The sequence below is a fragment of the Malaclemys terrapin genome, chromosome 1 (assembly GCF_027887155.1).
Source record: "Malaclemys terrapin pileata isolate rMalTer1 chromosome 1, rMalTer1.hap1, whole genome shotgun sequence".
Classification (NCBI taxonomy): domain Eukaryota; kingdom Metazoa; phylum Chordata; order Testudines; family Emydidae; genus Malaclemys; species Malaclemys terrapin.
This window is the reverse complement of record NC_071505.1, coordinates 91,261,656-91,285,535: the sequence shown is the minus strand read 5'-3', so window position 1 is coordinate 91,285,535 and position 23,880 is coordinate 91,261,656. Positions and strand designations below refer to the sequence as shown.

Below are 23,880 nucleotides of genomic sequence, written 5' to 3'. Positions count from 1 at the left end.
AATGGGGCCAATGGAAGGTGCAGGGGCAGTGCCTGCGGACAGGGCAGTATGCAGAGCCACCTGGCTGCACCTCTGCGTAGGAGCCGGAGTGGGGACATGCCGCTGTTTCCGGGAGCTGCTTGAAGTAAGTGCCGCCCAGAGCCTGCACCCCTGCCCCCTCCTGTGCCCCAACCCCCTGCCCCAGCCCTGATCCCCCTCCAAACCCCTCAGTACCACCTAGGGTTACCATATTTCAGCGAGCAAAAAAGAGGACGGGAGAAGCCCCGCCCTAGCCCCGCCCCTGCCCCTCCCACTTCCCGCCCCCCCTGACCTCCCAACCCTCCCCCCGTTCCTTGTCCCCTGACTACCCCCTCCTGGGACCCCTGCCCCTAACTGCCCCCCAGGACTATCTAAGCCTCCCTGCCTCTTGTCCCCTGACTGCCCCAACCTTTATCCACACCCCCACCCCCAGACAGACCCCTGGGACTCCCACGCCCCATCCAACCACTCCCCACCCCCTGACAGCCCCCCCCCCAGAACTCCCAACCCATCTAAACCCCTCTGCTCCCTGTCCCGACTGCTCCGATCCCTCTCCCCACTCCTGCCCCCTGACAGCTCCCCCCCAGAACTCCCAACCCATCTAAACCCCTCTGCTCCCTGTCCCCTGACTGCTCCGATCCCTCTCCGCACTCCTGCCCCCTGACAGCCCCCCCCAGAACTCCCAACCCATCTAAACCCTTCTGCTCCCTGTCCCCTGACTGCTCCGATCCCTCTCCCCACTCCTGCCCCCTGACAGCTCCCCCCCAGAACTCCCAACCCATCTAAACCCCTCTGCTCCCTGTCCCCTGACTGCTCCGATCCCTCTCCCCACTCCTGCCCCCTGACAGCTCCCCCCCAGAACTCCCAGCCCCCTACCCCCCCGCTCCTTGTCCCCTGACTGCCCCCTCCTGGGACCCCTGCTCCTAACTGCCCTCCAGAACCCCACCCCCTACCTAAGACTCCCTGTTCCTTGTCCCCTAACTGCCCCCTCCTAAGACCCCCCCCCAACTGCCCACCAGGACCCTACCCCCTACCTGTACCCTGACTGCCCAAAACTTTCTCCACTCCCCCCAAAAAGCCCCCCCCCCGTTTCTTGACTGCCCCCTCCAGAACCTCCCTGCCCCTTCTCCTGCCCCCCTTACCCTGCTGCTCAGAACAGGGTGTTGGGCTCTGTGCGAGCCGGACACGTGGCTGAGCTCCCCAGCACAACAAAACCCGGTCCCTGGCCCTGCACAACAAAACCCGGTCCCTGGCCCGGACCGGGTTGCAGGAGAGAGCTGCCCTTGTATCAGCACAAAGTGCTCTCGCTCCCGTTTTGCTACGCTGCATGGCAGTAACCGCTCCCAGTTGCAAAAGGGGAGGGCTGCACTTTGTGCTGAGACACTTGCTCAGAATGCAGGGCGGAGCTCCTCTCCAGCTGCTCCGGAGTCCAGCCCGGGACTTCCCTGCAGCCCTCCCAGCCGCTCCGGGGGAGGGGGGAAATCCCGGACATTGTGAGTGCTTTACAAATTCCCCCCCGGACGCTATTTTTAGCACAAAAAGGAGGACATGTCCGGGTAAATCCGGACGAATGGTAACCCTAGTACCACCTTCCTGCAACCCAGAGTCCTCACCCCCCACCCGTGCCCAGAGCCCCCTCCCGCACCCTGAACTCCTAATTTCTGGCCTCACCCCAGAGCCTGTACCCCCTGCCAGAGCCCTTACTCCCTCCTGTATCCCAACCCCCAATTTTGTGAGCATTCATGGCCCACCATACAATTTCCATACCCATATGTGGCCCTCGGGCCAAAAGGTTTGCCCACCCCTGCCATAGATAATCTTTTGTTTTAAGTGACCACTACAGCTGAAATCACTGATAATCAGGTCTAAGCACTTAGACCTGCTGTGAGACAGTGTTTCTGTGGAAAAGGCAGACTAGTCCGCACTAGCAGCGAGGTTCCCCCACTGAGAGCTCAGCTGAAATCACTGAGAGCTGGGTGGAACCTCAAGAGACCAACTCATGTGAAAGCACCTCTGAACTCTGAGTCTCCACTGACCAAGAACCACACCGGTGAGTGCTAATGAAGCTCTTAAGAATGCTGGAGACACAACACAGTTCATGTGAACAAACATGGCTATGGCATCATACTTTCTATTTAAGCAAAAGATACCACACACTACAAACTGGAGGCCAATGTTAAGTGCATTTTCACTTGCTCATCCTGAAATTGAACACTGGTTCTGAACAAGACCAGCAAATGCTCACTGTCTTTCTGCAAGAAACTCAACTGACTGGCTAAGAGCATGTGGTGCAACAGTGAAAGACTCAACAGTTGAAAAAGTGAAGAACTCTCTCACCACATTCAAAAAATTTGCATACATGGCTGATGAATGCACCAATGCAAATGAGCATCGAGTATTAAGTCATTGTGTAGGTTATCTTGATGTCAGTGGTAGGCCAGTAGATGCATTTCTAGATGTTCAAGTTGTAGAAGACACATTGGCTGCATCTGTGACAACCCACATCTTAGAAGAGTTAAATGCTTGTCAATTGGACCCCAAACAGATGGCTGCTTGTGCATTTGATGGAGCTGCAAACTTCTCTGGAAGACATGGTGGAGTGCAAGCTTTGTTCAGAGAAAAGTGTAACCCTAATCTCTCCTATACACACTGCAGAGGCCAGCTACTCCAACTAGCACTAATACGAGCTGCAGACTCTTCAAAAGACATTTAAAAAGCTATACATTTGCTGAGTCCAAATGAAGACATGAGAGCCCAAAAAGACTGAATATCTTGGAAAATATAGAAGATAGACTGGGACTGAAGTTCAAATTAGTCCAACCAGGGATAACCCTCTGGCTTTCTCATGAGTGATCCTTGGCTGTTGTCTTAAAATTACTCCAGCCATTATTACTGACTTTTTGGAAAGTATCTACCAAGATGGGATGGATCTAAGTAGTGAGGCTGGTGGATTACTTTTGCTACTATGTTCAGAGAAGACTATTGCCATTCTCTCCCTTGTAAGTCTACTGTTGAAACCACTTGGGTCACTAAACAATGCCATCCAGGCATCTGCTACAACAGTAGTAGATCTTTGATCCAAATGTAGCTTCTATTGCTGGACAATCAGAGAGCTATCAATTGAAAAAGTACTGGAAGAAACAAAGACTTCAGTCCAGAAGTTGACTAATGAAGGCATTTATATTGAATCCTGAAGTGAAGAGGACAAGAAGTGTTTAAGACAACTGAAAAAGTACTCAGACTTGATTCTTAAAAATCGACAACAGTGACTTCTAGATTCTACTCAACCTCTACGTAGCTTTTACAGATCCCTGTCCTATAAAACACCAACAATTGAGCGGAGTGAGGCACCACCAGCAATGGGGCTGCCGTGTACCCAGGACAGAATAGCGAATTTGAACACAGAATAGAATATCATACGATGAATGAATGTTTGACTTCAACTTCTTTTTTATCATCACTAGTGGCTCGAATCGATCTTTGTGTTCTGTTTCCTGGGATGAAAGAAGTAGGAATTCATCTCTTGCTACTCCCAGTCACAACAGCTACAGTTGAGCATTCTTTTTCATCATCGAATAGAATTTTGTGTTCAGGCAGAAGGCGGCTTCTTTCAGATCATGTGAATGAACTAATGAGCATATCAATTGAAGGAATGAAAGTACCGGACCTACGAGAAGCCACCAAAGATGAACGCATTGCATTCAAGAAGTTCATTAACAGAGTTGTGCAAAATTATAACAAGAAACCAAGAAGGATGTAGCTGTAGTGCTTCATAGAAGGCTTGAGTAGCCAACTTTAATTTGTGTGATGATTTTGAAACATGAGTTAAATTTAATAAAATAGTCATGAAACATTTTTTAGTTTTTACTATGGTGCCATAGTACCATACCCCCCTCCCCGTAAAATCGAACATCCCCCCCCTAATTTCAGTTCCTGGGGGAAACACTGCATGCTTGAGTGCAGTCTGTTGGGGGTAGGAGGGAGCACGCATCTCAGGGCTTGTTTTAATAGGAATGTGCTGCATTGGATTTCAGTGAGGGCTCCCTCTGCGATGGTGGTAGAGGTTGGTGGCTCCCGTCCCCAGGGTTGATTGGCTGCACACTGTCAGGGGTGAATGCCCATTGGCTGTGCAACCTGGGGGTGAGTGATGGGGCTGTGGTGGCAAGCTGGCTGGTGACACCGGCAGGGCTAAGTTGAGAGTGTGGCACTGATGACACCTGGGCATGACACAGCACTTCTGCACCTCTCCCCGCCCAAGAGATGCACATGTCCGGGAGCAGCCGGATGCAAAGTGGAGAGGTGAGGATATTGGGGGACCCCCTTTCCATTGGAGGAGACAACCCCTGCCTTGTCAATCCTGGGAGAAGGGGCAGGGCCATCTACCCACAGAGAGAGGGAGGGACCCTGGGAAAAATCCATATCCAGTGGGCTGTTGGGCATTCCCTCCGCCCCACAGGACCCACACTTAGAGCAGCACAGTGAAACAGAGGGTCCAGAAGATTTTTTTTTTTTTAAAACATTTGGTGTTTTGCATTTTCCTGCTGGTTTCTGAGCCTGGTGGGGGTTACACTCCCATCACCTGGTCAAGCTTTTTTCTGCACGTGGGAGGCTGAGGAAGTTCCTTTTATGTTTGTTTGATTTTTAAATGAAAGTGGAGCCCCTCGGGCTTCAGGAAGATCACCAGATGTTGCCAGAGCCACCAAAAAATTGCAGGAGTTGGCAACATGGTTAACTCCCATTTGTACCTTTTAGAAATCTCCCCGCCTGTGCGATGGGGCCTTTCTCTCACCCTGCAACCTAACTCTGGGGGTTGGATTTAGGGAGGCGGATGTACTATTTAAAGTGTGTGGGGGATATAAATTTGCCTCCCTCTGCCTGACCTGCCTTTTCCCCTCTCCAGTGCACCACCACCCACCCAGAATCCTGACAGCCCTGGCCCAGGAGCCACTCCACCCCTCCCCCTCCTCCACCTCCTTTAGTGCTTCCTTGCTAAATAAGCAAGGAATTGCTGAGCCAGTCTCATTGTTTAGATGCTTAGAATCACTCTCTGTCCTACTCCCTGTGTTGCGTATTTTAGAACCACCACAGAGCACTTAGACGTCTTACCTGGTATCTGAGCTGCCCAGATAATCTATTCTGCCCAGGGAGTTGAACCAGAACCAGAAACACAGTTCAAACTGGTGTTTAAACTGGAACTGAACCGGAACCATAATTTTGTTCTACCTACTGATCTGGAACTAGAACTGAACTGAAAAAATATTTGGTTTACTGATTAAAATAAAGTTTCAGTATTTTTTCAGCTCTATATTTTAAAAACTACTGTGAGCTTATTTTCATTATAAAACAAAACAACAACATAACAAATAGGCGTGTGGTTGCTACCAGAAAGGCCTACCCCAGTATAATGAGACAAGAATAGTGGTGCACAAACATTTCCCTCCCCCCCCCCCCCCCAACCATTAATGGAATCAGTCTGCACCTCTCCCCACCATTACTGCCCAGCCAAGGATTCCTCAGTAGTGGAGCGGAGCTTGGGCTGAAGGTGGAGCTGGGGATGGGGGAGGAGCTGGAGCTAGAGGTGGATCTGGTCAGGGGGCGTAGAGAGGAAATGAGGGCAGAGCAGGGCTGGGGGTGGAGCAGGGAGCAGAGTGGAGCTGGGGATGGGGGTGGATCTGGCCTGGAGGTGTAGCATGACTGGGGGCTGAATCGGATTGGGGATGCAGTAAGGCTGGGAGCGGAGCAGGTCTGGAAGTGTGGCACTCCCTCCCCACCCCCAGTAGGGACTGGCCTAGGCCCCGCAACATACCACCCTGCACGCCCCCCCCCTCCCCCAATATTTCTACACACCAGCCTAGGGGGAACGTGCCTCACAGTTTGGGGTCACTGGACTAGAAACAGGCCAGCCCACAAGAGTAGGGAGGGTATTGCTTGATTTTAGGAGGTTCATATTATTAATTTGGATATTATGGGTTATAGACTCGTCAAATAATCTGATCAGAAGATGATAAGGTTCTTGTCCCAAAAGCAGGCTACATAGAATTTGCAAGGACCCTCGGGATGTAAGACAGGACACTCATACTGAGACAAATGTAGCCTTTCATTGAGCTAAATGGAATAATAATCAAATGGTAAAATAATCAGAGTTACAAATGCAATAATATAGTCCTAGAAAGATGTGTGATATTATAAACTGTAAAGTTTTTGATTACTATACTTACACCCATCCCTGATAACCTGGCAGTAAGAGACAAAGGACCAGCCTCACCTCTGGCATGCCAAGAGAGTTCGGGTCCAGGTTCCTCAGTTCTTGAGTGGCAGGTGTAGAGCTTAGGAGATGCTAAAGACCTAATTGCTAAAGAAGCTAACTTAGTTCTTAATTGTAAGTTTAAGTCAGTAAAGTACGTTAGTTAAGTAAAACACTAACAGACTAATAGACAAAGAACTAACGAAGCTGCCTTGGCCCGGTGGGTCACACCTCTTATAGGGCTTGAACACCTGAGTCCCCGCTTCTATGTCCAAACTTGGTTTCCTCAGCCACAGTACATTAGGTTACACTTACTCCATAGGCTGGCATGTTTGTACATATTGATGACATATGCATACATATTAATAACATTAGATCATTCTCATATTTGTTATTTCTGTCCTACTCAGTTATATCAGTTATTTCCTTGTGGTGGACCTGTTACGTTTAAAGAGGATATGAACTTAGGAAGCCCCTTATGCCAACCTGCTTCAATGCATCTTTTATCTATCTATGTTAAAGATCATAGCCATATATGGACCTTATGCTTTAACTCATCACCACCTATCTGGGTGAAAGATCACAAACAGATGTAGGCTAAATTTGCCTTAGCTCAACACACAGGATGTGGCCTGTAGGTCCCTTGCGTTACAGCCAGAATACTTTAATATAAACCTATTATAACCTGTTATAAGAAAATAATAGGGACAGTTACAATGCCATATTCCACATCGTGGGATGGAGGAAGGGTATCGTAAAGGTGAGACTCAGAGTCCTGATGTGTTTCTGGAAGGTACCCTGGTACCGTGGATATATATTCGCCATCATTAATATTTGGTACCTGTCTAGGTCTTTGCCTATACTTCTTGGGTTTATACTGCATACATCCTAAAACAATGCAAATAACCCCTATTGCAATTCCTTGGGCAATAACCCACCTTTTAACCCAACATCCTTCCCGGGGGTTATTGAAGACTCATTACCTTCATTAATTAATTGAGTAATAGCTTAGCTTTAGCCATATTGTTAGTAATTTGTCTGAGGTGGGTCTCCTTACGAGCCAGTAATGCCTTTAATTGAAAGCTTAGCAGAGGAATATAGACAAGAAATGTGGGTGTACTTTAAATAGTTAAATCCTAATAGGCTGGGTCAGACTGAATGATGGTGATGTTTTCAAAAGTGGGAACAGGGGAAATTGCTTGGTTCCCTATCAAAGTAGGTTGCTTTGGAGTAAAACAAAAATTTGGGTCTGTGACAGGACACACCAAGGGACCATATTGGTACCTCTTTTGATTGGTTACCACGCAAAATTGGCCATTTCCAGCATAGGTCACCCTCTCCATCAGAGTCTTCCACTTGGTCAGCGTCACCAGGCACGGCGATAATGATGATTTATTCCGTAATTCTTCTCCTTGTAGTCCACAAAGGACAGTGTCTGTCTCAAACACATAACATCTACAGATGTACCAAGGTCCTTTTTCAGAGCAACAGGCCATCTGTGGAATTTTCCAGGTTCAAGCTGAAGTGTGATGGACCACCAAGGGAGCCACATTGACACGTTCACTGTAGATGTCATCTTCAAAGTGCCTTATAGAATGAACAGCCACCAATTGCCTGTACATATCCCTGTCTCGGTCAAACACTGGTAACGAGATCATGTATGAGACATACAAGGATCATGTCATTATACAATCTTTAGAAAAAGAACACCTCTCTCAGTTGGGGTGAGGTGTGTCAGATCCCAGCTGTCTCATTGTACCTACTGATAAATGCTGGCACAAATCCAAACACATGGATCGCTCCTTTCCCAGCCTTTGAAACATTTGGGGCAATACCAACTCAACAACTGGTCATCTTTCTTTATTACGTCAGGAACCTTTCCCAATCTTAGAGATTGTACTGCATCAGTGATTGTAGTTACAACATACGTTCCATACGCAGGGCAAATAATCTCTTTTCCTATATATTGATCCTTGTGCTGATTGTTGTTTAAAATGACTAGCTGGTTCATTTTAAATTGTACTTCTGGAGGAATTATGTGCCATTGCACATGTGCAGAATTTATCTCTCCCGCAGATTTCTTTGCTTTCCCCCAGAAAAATGACCTTCTGACAGGGAAGCAAAGGGAAGCTACAAGAGTGGTCACATGACCCTTCCCCGCAATATGGTTTGTGGGCCCAGGGCAGCCGGCAGAGAGGTAAATCACTGTGGGTCAGGAGGCAGGACTGGAGAAGACCCAGCTGGTGGCTCCTACTCTGCACCGGGCTCAGCTGCTAGACCTGGCTGGGCTGGGGAGGATGGGACTTCCTCTTCCCCTGCACGGCATCCAGGACTGGGTCAGACCCAGATTTCTCCCCCGGCTGCAGAAAGCTCTGCAAAGTCCCCACTTCCTGCTGCACCCATCGCTCCTCAGCTGCAGGGGGAGGGATCCCTGTACAGGGAGCTGCTCCCCTGTGCATCCAGACCCCCCTCATACCCTGGCCCTCCTGCCAAGCCTCACCCCACACACTCAGAACCCTCCTGCTGAGCCCCACTCCCCCTGCACCTGGACCACCTTGATGAGCCACCCACACCCTGACCTCCACCCCACCGAGACCCAACAAGCTGCACCTGGATCCTCACCCCACTGAGCCCCACTCCCCCAGTATCTGGACCCGCCACTGAGCTCCCCACACCCAGACCCCCCTGCTGAGCTCTATCCCCCCCCACCATCAGCCCCCCCTCATTGAGCCCCAACCACCATCACCTGAACGTCCCTGGAGAGTCCCATTAACATTGCACCCAGGACTCCCCTGTGCATCCAGATCCCCGTGCACCCAGATTGCCCCACACAAAACCCTCTCAACCCTCACCTGGATTTCCCCCACACTAAGCCCCTCCATACTTGGATCTTGCCTTGCTGAGCCTGCCTGCCCACACCTGGTGCATCTTGCACAGAGGGGCAGGGCCCTGGGGTGTTTCTGGGCCAGGCCTGGTCCTTGTGCTGTGTCAGGGTTGGGTGCAGCCTCACTGCTGAGTCCGTGTCCTGGGGAGAGCTGCACAGTGATTTCCCACCTCTATGCAGCCAGTGGCCTGTGCTCCCCAATGCCATGCTGGAGCCTCCACATTTATTTGACAAAATTTGAGAATTTTGAAGAATTTTAAAATCTTGTGCGTAGAATTTTTATTTTTTGATTATTTGGCACAGAAGGCCATCAGGAGTATACGTTGGGTCTCATTAAATAGTTGGGTTATGTCATGCATGTTGTAAACAGTAAATCACTCTTCTTCTGCCAGGTTTCAGAGTGATAGCCATGTTAGTCTGTATCAGCAAAAAGAACAGGAGTACTTGTGGCACCTTAGAGCCTAACAAATTTATTTGGGCATAAGCTTTCGTGGGCTAAAACCCACTTCATCGGATGCATGCAGTGGAAAATAGAGTAGGAAGATATAGATGAAAAAATGGGTGTAGCCATACCAACTGTAACAAGAGTAATCAACTAAGGTGAGCAATTATCAGCAGGAGGGAAAAAAACTTTTGTATCAATAATTAGGATGGCCCATTTCCAACAGTTGACAAGGTGTGAGTAACAGTAGGGGGGGAAAATTAGCATGGGGAAATAGGTTTTACTTTGTGTAATGACCCATCCACTCCCAGTCTTTATTCACGCCTAATTTAATGGTGTCCAGTTTGCAAATTAATTCCAATTCTGCAGTTTCTCGTTGGAGTCTATTTTTGAAGTTTTTTTGGTTGGGGTATTGTGACTTTGAGGTCTGTAATTGAGTGACCAGGGAGGTTGAAGTGTTCTCTGATTGGTATTGAATGTTATAATTCTTGACGTCTGATTTGTGTCCATTTATTCTTTTGCGGAGGGACTGTCCGGTTTGGCCAATGTACATGGCAGAGGGGCATTGCTGGCACATGATGGCATATATCACATTGGTAGATGTGCAGGTGAACGAGCCTCTGATAGTGTGGCTGATGTGATTAGATCCTGTGATGGTGTCCCCCAAATAGATATGTGGACAGAGTTGGCAATGGGCTTTGTTGCAAGGATAGGTTCCTGGGTTAGTGTTTTTGTTGTGTTGTGTGTGGTTGCTGGTGAGTATTTGCTTCAGGTTGGGGGGGCTGTCTGTAAGCGAGGACTGGCCTGTCTCCCAAGATCTGTGAGAGTGAGGGATCGTCCTTCAGGCTATGTTGTAGATCTTTGATGATGCACTGGAGAGGTTTCAGTTGGGGGCTGAAGGTGACGGCTAGTTGCATTCTGTTACTTTCTTTGTTGGGCCTGTCCTGTAGTAGGTAACTTCTAGGTACTCTTCTGGCTCTGTCAATCTGTTTCTTCACTTCAGCAGGTGGGTATTGTAGTTGTAAGAATGCTTGATAGAGATCTTGTAGGTGTTTGTCTCTGTTTGAGGGGTTGGAGCAAATGCGGTTGTATCTTAGAGCTAAGCTGTAGACAATGGATCGTGTGGTGTGGTCTGGATGAAAGCTGGAGGCATGTAGGTAAGTATAGCGGTCAGTAGGTTTCTGGCATAGGGTGGTGTTTATGTGACCATCGCTTATTAGCACTGTAGTGTCCAGGAAGTGGATCTCTTGTGTGGACTGGTCCAAGCTGAGGTTGATAGTGGGATGGAAATTATTTAAATCATGGTGGAATTCCTCAAGGGCTTCTTTTCCATGGGTCCAGATGATGATGTCATCAGTGTAACGCAAGTAGAGTTGGGGCATTAGGGGACGAGAGCTGAGGAAGCGTTGTTATAAGTCAGCCATAAAAATGTTGGCATACTGTGGGGCCATGCGGGTACCCATAGCAATGCCACTGACTTGAAGGTATATATTGTCCCCAAATGTGAAATAGTTGTGGGTGAGGACAAAGTTACAAAGTTCAGCCACCAGGTTTGCCGTGACATTATTGGGGATACTGTTCCTGACGGCTTGTAGTCCATCTTTGTGTGGAATGTTGGTGTAGAAGGCTTCTACATCCATAGTGGCCAGGATGGTGTTTTCTGGAGGATCATCAATGGATTGTAGTTTCCTCAGGAAGTCAGTGGTGTCTCAAAGATAGCTAGGAGTGCTGGTAGCGTAGGGCCTGTGGAAAGAGTCTACATAGCCAGACAATCCTGCTGTCAGGGTGCCAATGGCTGAGATGATGGGGCGTCCAGGATTTCCAGGTTTATGGATCTTGGGTAGCAGCTTGGGTAGCAGTTGGGGCTCTAGGGGTGTGTCTGTGCAGATTTGTTCTTGTGATTTTTCACTGGGGCAAACTGCAGCCTGTAAAAGGCCACTCATCATTGGCAAGGAGGTCGGACCAGCTGCCTCTGCCTAAGCCCAAGCTGCACCTCTGCAACCTCAGTACCTGTGTAGGCCTTCACCAAGGCCTGCGGCCTGGGGATTTCCCAGGCTGGAGCTCTCCAGTTCCCTTGCCCTATTCCCCAGCATTGCTCCAGTTCAGGTACCATCTCTCTCCCCACCTAGAGAAAGACTGCCTCCAGCTTCTGGCCCACACCCTCCTGTCAGGGCCAGCTGGGCCCTAATTGAGCTGGCCACAGCTGTGGCTGCTACTCCAATCAGCCTAGCTTGGCTGTTTTAACCCCTGTTCTCCCGGAGTGAGGCAGCCACCCCACTACACTTACCCTTAGAGCAATGCTAAGGGGGCAGCAAATCAGAAAGATCAGTGTCCATTTCATGGTTGGGATCTGCTGAACTACAGCGATTGCAATTCTGCTGGGTGTTGCTCACCTGGCTCCTGAGGTGAAAGTGGCTCCTGTGACCTGGATGATCGATACAGCTTTAACGAGTTAGCATGGTAGATTCTGTCTCTATTACACTTGCCTCCTGTTATCCTAAGTTTATACACTGCTGAACTGAGATTAGTGATGATTCAGAAGGGTCTGATTCATCGATTACACAGCCCATGCTCTGGTGCTTTGTAAGATAACAACATTATAACATTGTAACCTTCCAAGTATTCTCTCTCTGGTTTTTGTCAAAGTAGGCCTTTGCCTTTCCCCAGTTTAGCAGCTATCTGCAAGTGGACCTGATTTAAATGTTCTTGCTGATTCTGCAGGTAGGCATCCATTTTTATTCCCTCCAATTGAGCGCCACTGGTGTGGCTGGCACGGAGCTAGAAGCGGGGCAGCAGGTCCCTGAGGACGAAGAGGGTCCAGAGGACCCAGTTACCCCACTAGTATCCTCATCATCCTCCCCGGACAAGGCGGTGGTATAGCCCAAAGGATTACTTTGTTAGCTACTATATCCTACTAATCCAGCCAGCCATATCAAATAATATGTTTCTCTTTCTGAATTAATCCATTTCATACATGATCCTTATATTTTATCAGTATGAATTCCTATGAAATTGGGATGTGTTGAGGCATATGATATGTGTTTCCTAATAATTATACATAGATTAAGTTTTGCTGAAATGCAAGAAGCCTACGGGCCTGTATCTGGTAAAATCAGCTTAATAGCTAAAAGTATGATCAGTTAATAGTAAGTCAGCATAAAGGCTGGCAACCAATGGCACAGATAGAAATGGTCCCTGAACTTTGGGGAACCGAAGGGAGGAACTACACCCAACACTGAACAGGTTTATCCGGCGTCTGCAACCGGTTGGTAACCGCAGGGTGCACCACAAACCTGGAAGTCGCCAAGAGAACCTAGCTTGGCAGTTTTTGGAGTGAGACAATCCTTATTAATAAGTGGAGAGTACGTGTCATAATCCACTAACCTATAGGAGAAGGGTACCCATAAATTTCTTAGGGTACGGAAGTAAGATTTGGGTATAGTAGGTTGGGCCTGAATTACATAGTGTAATCCTATAAAATACCATGTAAGAATATCTTAGAGAGCTTTTTTCTTCTCTTTGTTCTATAGACTACCTTTTTATCTACCCATCATTCTATCTTCCATCACGCTATTAGCTCAGTGTGTGTAGTACAGTATAACTATGCAGCATTCCTAAGTATTGGGGAAGCCAGAACCATTGTGTTATTGGGCATGTCAGGAGTAAGGCTGGTCCTTCACCTCCTATTACCAGGTCCTCGAGGAAAGGTGTGAGTATGTTAGGTTAAGCTATTTATAATAGGAATGTTACCACCAGGAGTTGTGGAATTCTTTTACTGTTTTGCAGTCATAAGTTTCATAGCATTTATTATTCTTTTGTTAATCTCAAAATTTTTATCAATGTAACCCCCAAGGAGATTACATAGATTCCTGGAGCTCTGTCTGCCGGCAGCTCAGGGAGGAGGAGCCAAGGCAAACTCAGAGTCTGCCCGGCAACCAATAGGGAGTGAGATGCCCCTCCCAGGGAGTTCAGGAGAGGGGAGAAGCCCTTTTGGAGAGGCTGGAGCCAGCCAGGGCAAGGGCAGGACTGGTTGTGTGGAGAGCTGGTGAGTCCCAGGCCTGCAAGCAGGGTTCCCCCTGAGAACTGGCCTCTAGGGAGCTGACAGCTGATCCCTCACCTCGGTTTTCTTTCCCCACGGGTGAGTCCCAATTGGTAGTGTTTTTTGAGAAATTTTCCCAGCCAGGCTCCAGCTCCCTAGGTGAGACTAGTCACCACATGGTCAGCTCTGCTAGTCCAGGGAAGCTGCCTGCTGAGTGTGTGACTGGAGGCTGGGCTAGGAGGCTACAGTTGGGATGTTAGGGTAGTTGTATAACCTACACCTTGAGCCCTGCACCCCTTTGTGGTGAGGGGAAATCCTGGGACCAACGCAGCCTGATTCCTGCTTGAGGAGGATCCCTGACAGCAGCCCTTCTGCAGTGACTGAAGAGCCCAGCATCATCTTCAAACCTGAAGATAATTCATGGAGTTCGTGAGTGCACCATCTTTTAGTTAGTCAGGGAATTTGTTTTGGGGACCCCCTACTCCCTGAACTGTGTCCTCAAGCCAGGGAGGAAGGGTTTGAGGATTTTATAACCTGCTGCTTATTATACCTGTGGAGGGATTCACCACCTCCTCCCACTTGTGGGTCCTTTGGGCTGTACTGAACCCAGTCAGCCACACAGCTAAACCACCACAGAGAATTGTATAGGTCATCAAGGGCCCCAGCAAAGTACGCGTACCAACAGGACACTAATTTTACACTTGTTACATCAAGTCACGGGTATTTTCAGTGTGGGCACTGGTGACCCTAAAAATAGTGTTTCACCCTGTTATGTTGTATTTGTTGCCTGTTTAATATCATTATTGTGTTGTGTTGTGTTATTTCTTGGAAGTCTCCAACTATCTGGCAAGTAAATGGGGATTACTCTGTAGTTAGAATTTTCCGCCCAAGCTGCCCTGGTGATCCTGCCAGGAAGGAGCGAGGAGGGTGGAGTCACCGCCAAATAATTTCATAGAAAAAAAAAGAACAAAGATTCACCCTGATGAATGGGTGGCGGGATCCAAAAGAACCCAGACCTGTCCATCAAAACCTGTAAGCAGATTTCCATTAAAGGAGGTAACCAGGTGGAGAGGGGCACTACATCAATTTGGTATTGTCCTCAGCGTACGTGTTTTTGCCAAGCACCCCGACAGTCCTCTCCCGATATAGAACTCTCTGAGTTCTCGGACCCTGTAGTCTGAATTGGACAAGAACCTATAAATCTTCTGGTTGGATGTGAACAGTGGCAAGCCATAACAGCTAACCCATCAAATTCAGGTCAACAGTGGCGGGCACCTCCATCTCGGGGCCGCCCCCTCTAGATAGCCGTGCCCACCAGGAAGTCCTGTGTGGGGTGGCACAGAATATGAACCTGCAGGCTGAGGCGGTGGTAGAGTCGGAGGACCCTATGGTGGACATCCTGGCACTAGAAGGACCATCCAGGGTCACTCTACCTCTCATCAAAACTATACAAGCCAATGCAAAGACCATTTGGCAGACCCTGGCCTCCATCCTTCCCACCGCTAAGCAGGGCCGGCTTTAGGCCGATTCAGCCGATTCGGCTGAATTGGGCCCCGCGCCAAGAGGGCCCCGCGCTGCAGCTGTCCGCCCCGCCCCCAGCTCACTTCCCCCTCCTCCACGCCCCGTCCCCTCCCCTGCGATTCGCGGGAAGTCTGAGACGAAGCAGGGGCGGGCCAGCAGCATGAGGTAAGCTGGGGTGGGGGCGGGAGAAGGGCTCCGGGGAGGCGCGGCCCGTTCCCGCGGGCCCCAGGGGCTCTGGCCCGGCTTGGCTCCAGCCCGGCCCCCGCGGCTCGGGTCCCATCTCCCCCCCCCCCCCCCCGGAGCGGCTTCCGCGGCGCGGCTCGGGTCCCCCCGTCCCCCCCACAGCACGGCTCGGCTCCCCCCCCCCCCGTGGCGCGGCTCGGCTCCCCCGTCCCCGCAGCGCGGCTCGGCTCCCCCGCCCCCCGTCCCCGCGGCGCGGCGCGGCTCGGCTCCCCCCCCCGTCCCCGCGGCGCGGCACGGCTCCCCCGTCCCCCGCGGCGCGTCTCAGCTCCCCCCTCCCCCCCCCCCGCGGCTCGGCTTCCCCCCCCCCCCGCGGCTCGGCTTCCCCCCCCCCGCGGCGCGGCTCGGCTCCCCCCGTCCCCGCGGCGCGGCTCGGCTCCCCGTCCCCGTCCCCCCCACGGCGCGGCGGGGCTCGGCTCCCCCAGTCCCCTGTCCCCCCCCGCGGCGCGGCTCGGGTCCCCCCGTCCCCCCCGCGGCGCGGCTGGCGTCGTCCCCACGGCGCGGCGCGGCTTGGGTCCCCCCGTCCCGTCCCCCCCCGCGGCGCGGCTCGGGTCCTGGGGGCGGCTCGGGTCCCCCCGTCCCCGCGGCGGGGCTCGGGTCCCCCCGTCCCCCATCCCCCGTCCCCCCGCGGTGCGGCTCGGGTCCCCCCCGTCTTCCCCCCCCCGCGGCGCGGCTCGGTCCCCCCGTCCCGTCCCCCCCCCCCGCGGCGCGGCTCGGGTCCTGGGGGCGGGGCTTGCAGCAAGCCCCGCCCCCAGGAATCGGGCCCCGCTCTTGCTAAAGCCGGCCCTGCCGCTAAGGGTGTGGAGAGGAAGTACTTCATACTCTCCAAAGGGTTCAAGTACCTGTTCACACACCCACAGCCTTGCTCGTTGGTAGTGTCGGCAGTAAATGAGAGGGAGAGGCAGGGTCAGCAAGCAATCTAAGGACGCCAAGCGCCTGGATTTATTTGGATGCAAAGATTACTTCATGGGGGGCTTCCAACTCAGGATTGCCAACCAGCATTGGGTCTTTGCTTTAGGTTAGACAGGATGACCACTCCAGCTTGTCCTGTGTGCTAGTTATGTTCCAATAGGGCTACTGTTTCTTTAAAAGATCTCTCTCCTACCATATCCTCAGGGAGTAAGGTACTCCATAATGTTCAATTCACTGTGAGCTGTAGGATTTTAACCCAGTCTTCCCTTGGTAAGCCAAATACTTTCACTGTTTCTTGCACACGCTGTGCGTGCATCGCAACCGAAGAATCCTCCATCATCCCTACTTGCTTAGCTATCAAATCTAGGGTCTTAATATCTGTAACAGCTGCCACAGGACAATTTGAATCAGAATCTGGGGTTCACCTCCCTGGATCAGGATGTGGGTGTCTTCTGCCTGGATCTGAATCTATGGTTTCTGGGCCTTGACTCCTCAATACAGGATATGGGGTTCTCTTACCCGGATCAGCACTTTCCTCATCAGAGCTATCAGAACTTTCCCCTGCCTATAATCCTGCGTGAGCAGGGTAACTCTCCATAAAACCTCTACATCCTACACTTAAGGCATCTCCACACTGACACAGGACATCCCTCAGTCCATTAAGACTGGGTGTTACTGGGTGTTCTACAGATACACCAGGTGATACCAGCATATACCAAGGGGGTGAAGATGGTCCACGAAATTCTAGGGACCTAGGCAGTGCTGGTGGTCACCCAAATGTCAATAAGTGCTCACCCGAAGGGGGTGGGTCTCTTGACCTATATGGTGTCAATATAACATTGGGTGGAGGAGCAGACATGGCATCCCTTGGATGTTGTCTCTCTCTGTGTTGTAACCTAGAGATTACTACATCAGAGGCACTAGCTACTTGTGTCACCTGTGACACCGCATCTTCTAGTCCAGAGGATCTCAAACTGTAGTCCGCAGACCACCAGTGGTCTGCGAGCTCCATTCAGGTGGCCTGCAGATAGTTCCCTCTAAGATGCATGCCTGGGCGGTTGCACATGAGAGAATGAAGGGCCACCTACCTAGTTAGTGGAGCCGCACAGGTGTGGCTCCGCTAATTAGGTGCCTGGACCCTGGAGAAGACGCACATGTAAGGTGAAGTGGTGGCCTTGGGGGAAGTAGGGGGTAGGTGGGAAGGGGTAGTGGGGTGAGAAGAGGGGGTGGGGGGAATTTGGGATGTGCAGGACTGCAGCGGCCAGAGTAGGGTTACCATTCGTCCGGATTCCCCCGGACATGTCCGGCTTTTTCGGGTTAAAAATAGCGTCCGGGGGGAATTTGTCAATGTCCGGACTTCCCCTCCTTCCCACTCCCATGCAGAGCGTGCGCGCGCTTACAAAGCAGCCGGTGCTCCGACAGCCAGAGCCAGAGCTCGGACAGCCAGAGCCAGAGCCCTGCTTGCACTTCCCCCTCCTCCCTCCTGAAACTTGACACCCCCCCTCCTCTCCCTCCCTCCACTCACAGATCGCAGGCTCCGACACTGCTGCCCTCCCCCGCTGTCGAGCACGCTGCTCTGCAGCACAGTAAGGGGGCCGGGGACCAGAGAAGCGTCAGGGAGGTTCGGGGGGGGGGGTAGTCAAGAGACAGGGAGCAGGGGGGAGGGTTGAATGGGTCAGGGAGTTCGGGGGGGGGCTGTCTGGGGGTTGGGGGTGTAAGGTTTTGGGCAGTCAGGGTACAGGTAGGGGGTAGGGTCCTGGGGGGCAGTTAGGGGATAAGGAACAGGGAGGCTTAGGTAGGGGGTGGGGTTCTGGAGGGCAGTTAGGAGCAGGGGTCCCAGGAGGGGGCAGTCAGGGGACAGGGAGCAGAGGGGTTTAGATGGGTCAGGAGTTCTGGGGGGGGCTGTCAGGGGGTGGGGGTGTGGATAAGGGTTGGGGCAGTCAGGGGACAGGTAGGGGGGTAGGGTACTAGGGGGCCAGTTAGGATGTGGGGAAGGTCTCAGGAGGAGGCAGTCAGGGGACAAGAGGCAGGGAGGCTTAGGGAGGGGGTGGAGTCCTGGGGGGCAGTCAGGGGACAAGGAGTGGGGGGGAGGGTTGGGGGTTCTGAGGGGGCAGGAAGTGGGAGGGAGTGGAAGGGGCAGGGGCGGGGCTAGGACAGGACGGGGGCGGGGCTAGGACAGGGGCGGGGCTCCTCCCGTCCTCTTTTTTGATTGTTGAAATATGGTAACCCTAGGCCAGAGAAAGAGGCGACTTTCCCCAGCTCCAGGGCTGCGGCTGCCGGGGAGAGACCCCCCTCCTTCCCAGCCCCAGCTCGGGGGCTGCTAAGGCCGGGGAGAGAGGGAGACACCCCCCTCCTTCTCAGCCCCAGCTTGGGGGCTGCTGCGACGGGGAAGAGAGGGCACATCCATCACATTAGAAAGGTAAGATTACTGATATTAAAATATCAGTTGTGTGCTTTTATTTGTAGAACAAAAAAAGTTTATTATTATTACGTTTTTTTATAGCACTTTTATCCAAAGCACTTTACAATTGTTAGCTAACAGTATAAATAACATTTGGAAAGATCATTAAGTGGTCCGCCGAGACCTTCAGCAATTTTCTCGTGGTCTGTGGGGAAAAAAAAACTTGAGAACCACTGGGCTAGTTCCTGAACAATCACAGTCTCTAAAAGCACCCCCTCTTTGCTAGTAGGGGCAGACACTAACAGAGGAGAGGATGGCTTCTCCCCCTTTGCTCCGCTCATCTTATCCTGACCTTTGCACCCCCAGTCACTTCCTCTAAGATGACACTTGACCCCACCTCCTGCTGTGCCACTCTGGAACTTCCCCTTTCTGTTTGCAGACTACACCCAGCTGCTACTGGTAACTGACGGTCCCTGTGGCTCCTCAGACAATCTCCGTCTCCGCTCCTGAAGGTACCCTGTCAGCCTGTGCTAACTCTCCCGCCCTGCTTCTAGTAATTGGCCCCACAGGTTGCTCTATCTCTGTTGGCTCCACCATACTAACGGGAATGGGAACCGATGCGCCGGTCCTCTGATCTCTCTCACAATGTGTGTCACCATCTGTACCTCCGTGCTTGCTTCTTCTCTCAAGAAGCTTGCAGCGGCAGGCATTTTGTAGCCCTGCTATACTTGGCACTGTGTCCCTCGTCTGTCTCTCTAACACATCACAAACACTTTCCAACTCCCCGATTCTCTCCAAAAGCTGATCCCAGTCTGATTTATAGCCCTTCAGAGATCTTCAGCTGGCAACCGCTTGGTCCTGCCAACAGCGTGTTTCCTCTCTTGCTTTCTGTACCCGATACCTACTCTCTTCAAACTTCTCCTCTAACTCCTGCATCTTTTGAAAAAGTACTAATCGCTCCTCTGACACTGAATGTAGCCGATTTGTTAACTCCTTAATAGCCTTCTCTTTCTCCTTCAAAGCTTTCTGGGCTTTTCTGAGGGCCCGTCTACACTGGCAAAGTTACACTGCTGGAAGTTACAGCGCTGCTCAGAGAGGGCAGAAGGGAAACGGCTGTTGTATGTTCACACTGACAGCTGCCGGCACAATAGTTAGAGGGAACCATGAGCGGCGTGTGAACCGCTGGCTGAGGGAGGCTAGCCCCCAGCCCTGCCCCTTCTGCTGGAGGCCCCAACCCTTCCACCCCTGCTGGAGCCAGCATGCCCCCCGACCCCCGGAACTGCCCCCCCACACACACACAGCCACCAGCCTAGTCCCGCAGCTAGACCCCAGCCCCAAAGGAGCACTGGGAGGGTGGGCGGCGCACGGCCTCAGTCTCCCCAGCTTTGGAGCATGGGAAGGTGGCTGGCCCCACCCCCAGACCACTGGGGTCTGGACTCGGAACCAGAGGACTGGAGCCACAGCCGCACGCAGGAGCATCACGGCAGGGGTATGCCTGGCTGTTTGGGGAGGCAAAGCCTCGCCCAGCCTATGCGAACCGCCACCCATGGACGGAACATTGCAAGGCCATGCAACACTGGCTAAAAGAGCTAGTGTGATCCTTGGCTGTATAAAAAGGGGAATATCAAGTAGGAAAAGAGCCGTTATATTATCTCTATTTGGCACTGGTGTGACTTCCACTGGAATATTGTGTTTGGTTCTACCGTTTGCAATTCAAAAAAAGTTGATATATTGGACAGGGTTCAAAGAAGAGCCACAAAAATGAATAAAAGATTGGAAAACGTGCTTATAAGCAGCTCAGTCTATTGAGCTTAACAAAGAGATGTTTAAGGGGTGACTTGATCAGTCTAGAGCTACCTACGTGGAGAACAGAAATGTGATGAGGGCCCTTCAATCTAGCAAGCAAAGATATGACGAGATCCAATGGCTGGAAGTTGAAGCTAGACAAATCTACACTAGAAATAAGGTGCAAATTTAAATGACAGTAATTAGCCATTGGAACAATTTAGCACGGGTTGTGATAGATTCTCCAACACTGCAAACTTTTAAATCGAGACAGGATGTTTTCCTAAAAGCAGTGGTCTAGTTGAATAGACATTAATCCAGGGAAGTCCTATGGCCTGTGTTACACAAGAGGTCAGACTAGATGATCACAATGGTTCCTTCTGGCTTTATAATCAACAAAAAGGCCATACCCCTCTCCCCAACCACAGTCCATATCCCTTGTTAGTGACATGACCCCATTTGTATATTTATTGTGCCAGGTTATGTAGACAGCTGTTAAATTTTCAAAATGTTTTGTCTCTTTGCAGGATTACGACCTGTGCATCACCTGTTATAACACTGAAAACCACGACCACAAGATGGAGAAATTGGGCCTTGGCCTAGACAATGAGAGCAACAACCAGCAGACTGCAACCACCCAGAGCCCTGGTGACTCTCGCCGCCTGAGCATCCAGCGCTGTATCCAGTCCCTTGTCCATGCCTGCCTGTGTCATAACGCCAACTGTTCACTGCCGTCCTGTCAGAAGATGAAGCGAGTTGTCCAACATACCAAAGGCTGCAAGCGCAAGACCAACGGAGGGTGCCCTATTTGCAAACACCTCATTGCTCTTTGCTGCTACCATGCAAAGCACTGCCAGGAGAACAAGTGCCCGGTGCTCTTTTGCCTCAATATTAAACACAAGCTTCGCCAACAGCAACTTCAGCACCGTCTGCAGCAGGCCCAGATGCGCCGAAGGAGGATGGCGAGCATGCAGAGGACCGGTGTGGTAGGTCAGCAGCAAGGATTGCCTTCACCAACCCCAGCCACACCAACAACTCCACCAGGCCAGCAGTGTAGCCCATAGAGCTAGTTTAGCCTTTTATTATATTTAGCAGTAACGCAAGGAACCTACAGGCCTGTACCCTGTAAGACATTAGCTTAAGCAAGATAGAATAAGAATAGCGTAGCATAGTAGGCCTATGTCCCTTGGCATAGATAAAGGGCCTGACAAGGAGAAAGTTTTTTATATGGGCAGCATGGATAGAAAGAGACCCTCTATCCGTGTCAGCACCTGCCCTGGGCATTATGAACTGTAAGGCAATAGGGCTGCTCAGTAAATTCCCTTAAAACTAATCTGTCAGTGATTGCAGCATATTGTATTCCAGGGGAAGCAGTTTCTACATTGAAAGGGGACATTTAACATCCCTCCTCTGCATTCCCAATGCCTTTGAGAGGCTTCTCCCTCATCCTAGCCAAGCTGCTAGTCTCTGTTTCAATCTCAAGGAGAATGTTCTGTCCCTGGCTCTGAAGCCTGCATTCCTTGTGGTGACAGCGCTGGTCAGGAGAGTCCCAGAGCTCCAGGCTGTAGTGACTAGCCCTGCTTAGGGCATGCTTCCCGAAGATGAAGTGGTGCTGCAGCCTCCTGCTGAAAGTGGCCTCAAACTTCAAGCTGAGTAAGACCAATGTACTGTGGGGTTGGTCAGGCTGTCAAGGCTAAGATGCTGGAGGTGCCCTTTTAGCTACTAACCTAATGGGACAAAATCCTTCATTAAATCTCTCAGATAATTCTTGGGTTAGTCATGTGTGGAAATATCTCAGGAGAGAGGATCTGTATGGGCCATCTACAGGAGCTGTCCTGAATTATTTCTCCCCACAAACCCCTGGCTTTCTACTAGTTGCTCTGAAGAACGGGGTGCTTTGGAGGGGAGGTTGGATTTAGTGCAGCATATGCCCCCTTTAAAGTTGGGGGAAATAGATTTGCCACCCTCTGCACGACCCTCTTCTTCCACTCTCAGGTGCCCCACCATTCCTGAGAACCTGAAATCGCTGGCCCACTCTACCCCCTCTCAAGAGCCTCAGCCCCCTGGAAGCCCCTCCCCTCTACTGTTCTCTCCCAGGACCCCATCTCCCCTACTCCACACCTGACCCCCTCCCTGCTGGCGAGCCTGGCCATTGGTGATGTCTGTCTCACTTCCCGGGTGGCCCTTGGTGCTGAGAGGTGCCATCATGGTTTTGGCAACTGTCAGGTGAGGCCCCGGTCTGCTGCGCATACAGAGTGGGACCTGGGTGGCTTCTGTTCCAGCCATGATGAGCATGACCACTAGTTACAAGATCACCAAACAGGCATCAACAAAAAGAAGACCAGCCAATGACATCTCTTAACTGGCAAGAGAGTAGAAAACCCAGCCCAGTCAGTGGCAACCCTATTTTCCATGTACCTGCTTAAAAGTGGTCAGGCGGTGGCCCAGGTGTCATGCCCCCCATCCAGCCCTGCAGCCTAGGGCACAGGCTCTAATCTACCTTTGGTAGTGGGGGTCGTCGCTCAGTGATTAGTGGCTATTCTGGGCTAGAACTGTTCTGTACTCCTGGTTGTGAAAATGCTTTAGGATATTGTTTTCTTTTCTGGTGCAGTCAAACTATTAAACAATGTGTGTTCACCACTGTTATTAGAGTATGTGATTTTAACACCCTTCCCACTGTACTGCCAGTACCAAGTGTTCAAAGAGCATGAGTCCCAAAAAATCATGTGATTAAATAAATATAGAACATTTTGGGTTCTGTGGGTTTGTCTTAGGGTTTTGAGACACGTTTTCATGCTTTTTTCTGTACCGATGCAGGCTCGAAACAATTTTTTTTTTTTAAATGAAAGCTGAAATTCTCATTAAATCACCTGACATCTGGGGCTAGGGTTTTAAAAAACGTACCAAATATTGTGAGACTTGTGTAGCCCCCCCTTTCCTTCCTGCGTTACTCGGGAGCAGGCAACACTCACCTGTGTGCCTGATATTGTTGACATTAAAGAAGATCCTGAGTATCCCAGTGGTGCTGTTGGATAGATGGGAATCCTCTATCCACCCCTCTGCTGCAGTCCCTTTACTCCTAAAGGAATTTAAAATTGGCGGTGCCTCCACCTGGCTGGGCCCTGTACACACTCAATGGCGTGTCTTGGGAACCTCCAGGAATAAAGCTATTCTAATAATAAATAATTATGACATAATTTGTGGCATGGGTGTAACTCAAAAATACCAATTATAAATAATATACATCCAATATATTTACATTAGAGTTAACATACCTTTACTTAACAACTTAAAAAATCAGTGTCTAACCGACTAAGATTACATGTCACTACTAATTTAAATCTGAATAAAATCAATTAACAAATATAGTATACAGCAATAAATGAAACTTATC

General features: G+C 50.8%; 1 protein-coding gene across 1 annotated transcript; it reads left to right on the top strand.

The window, feature by feature from the left end:
• Positions 1-13,995: 13,995 nt before the first annotated feature.
• On the top strand, positions 13,996-23,132 carry LOC128830406 (histone acetyltransferase p300-like). The gene is made up of 3 exons (XM_054016227.1): positions 13,996-14,056; positions 18,533-18,719; positions 21,014-23,132. Exon 3 carries the CDS (start codon positions 21,065-21,067, stop codon positions 21,548-21,550), a length of 486 nt encoding a protein of 161 aa, XP_053872202.1. The 5' UTR covers positions 13,996-14,056; positions 18,533-18,719; positions 21,014-21,064; the 3' UTR covers positions 21,551-23,132.
• The last annotated feature ends 748 nt before the right edge of the window (positions 23,133-23,880 follow it).

What these genes read in the sequence shown, in the direction of transcription:
- LOC128830406 (XM_054016227.1), top strand. Translation starts at nt 21,065, where the DNA reads ATGGAGAAATTGGGCCTTGGCCTAGACAATGAGAGCAACAACCAGCAG.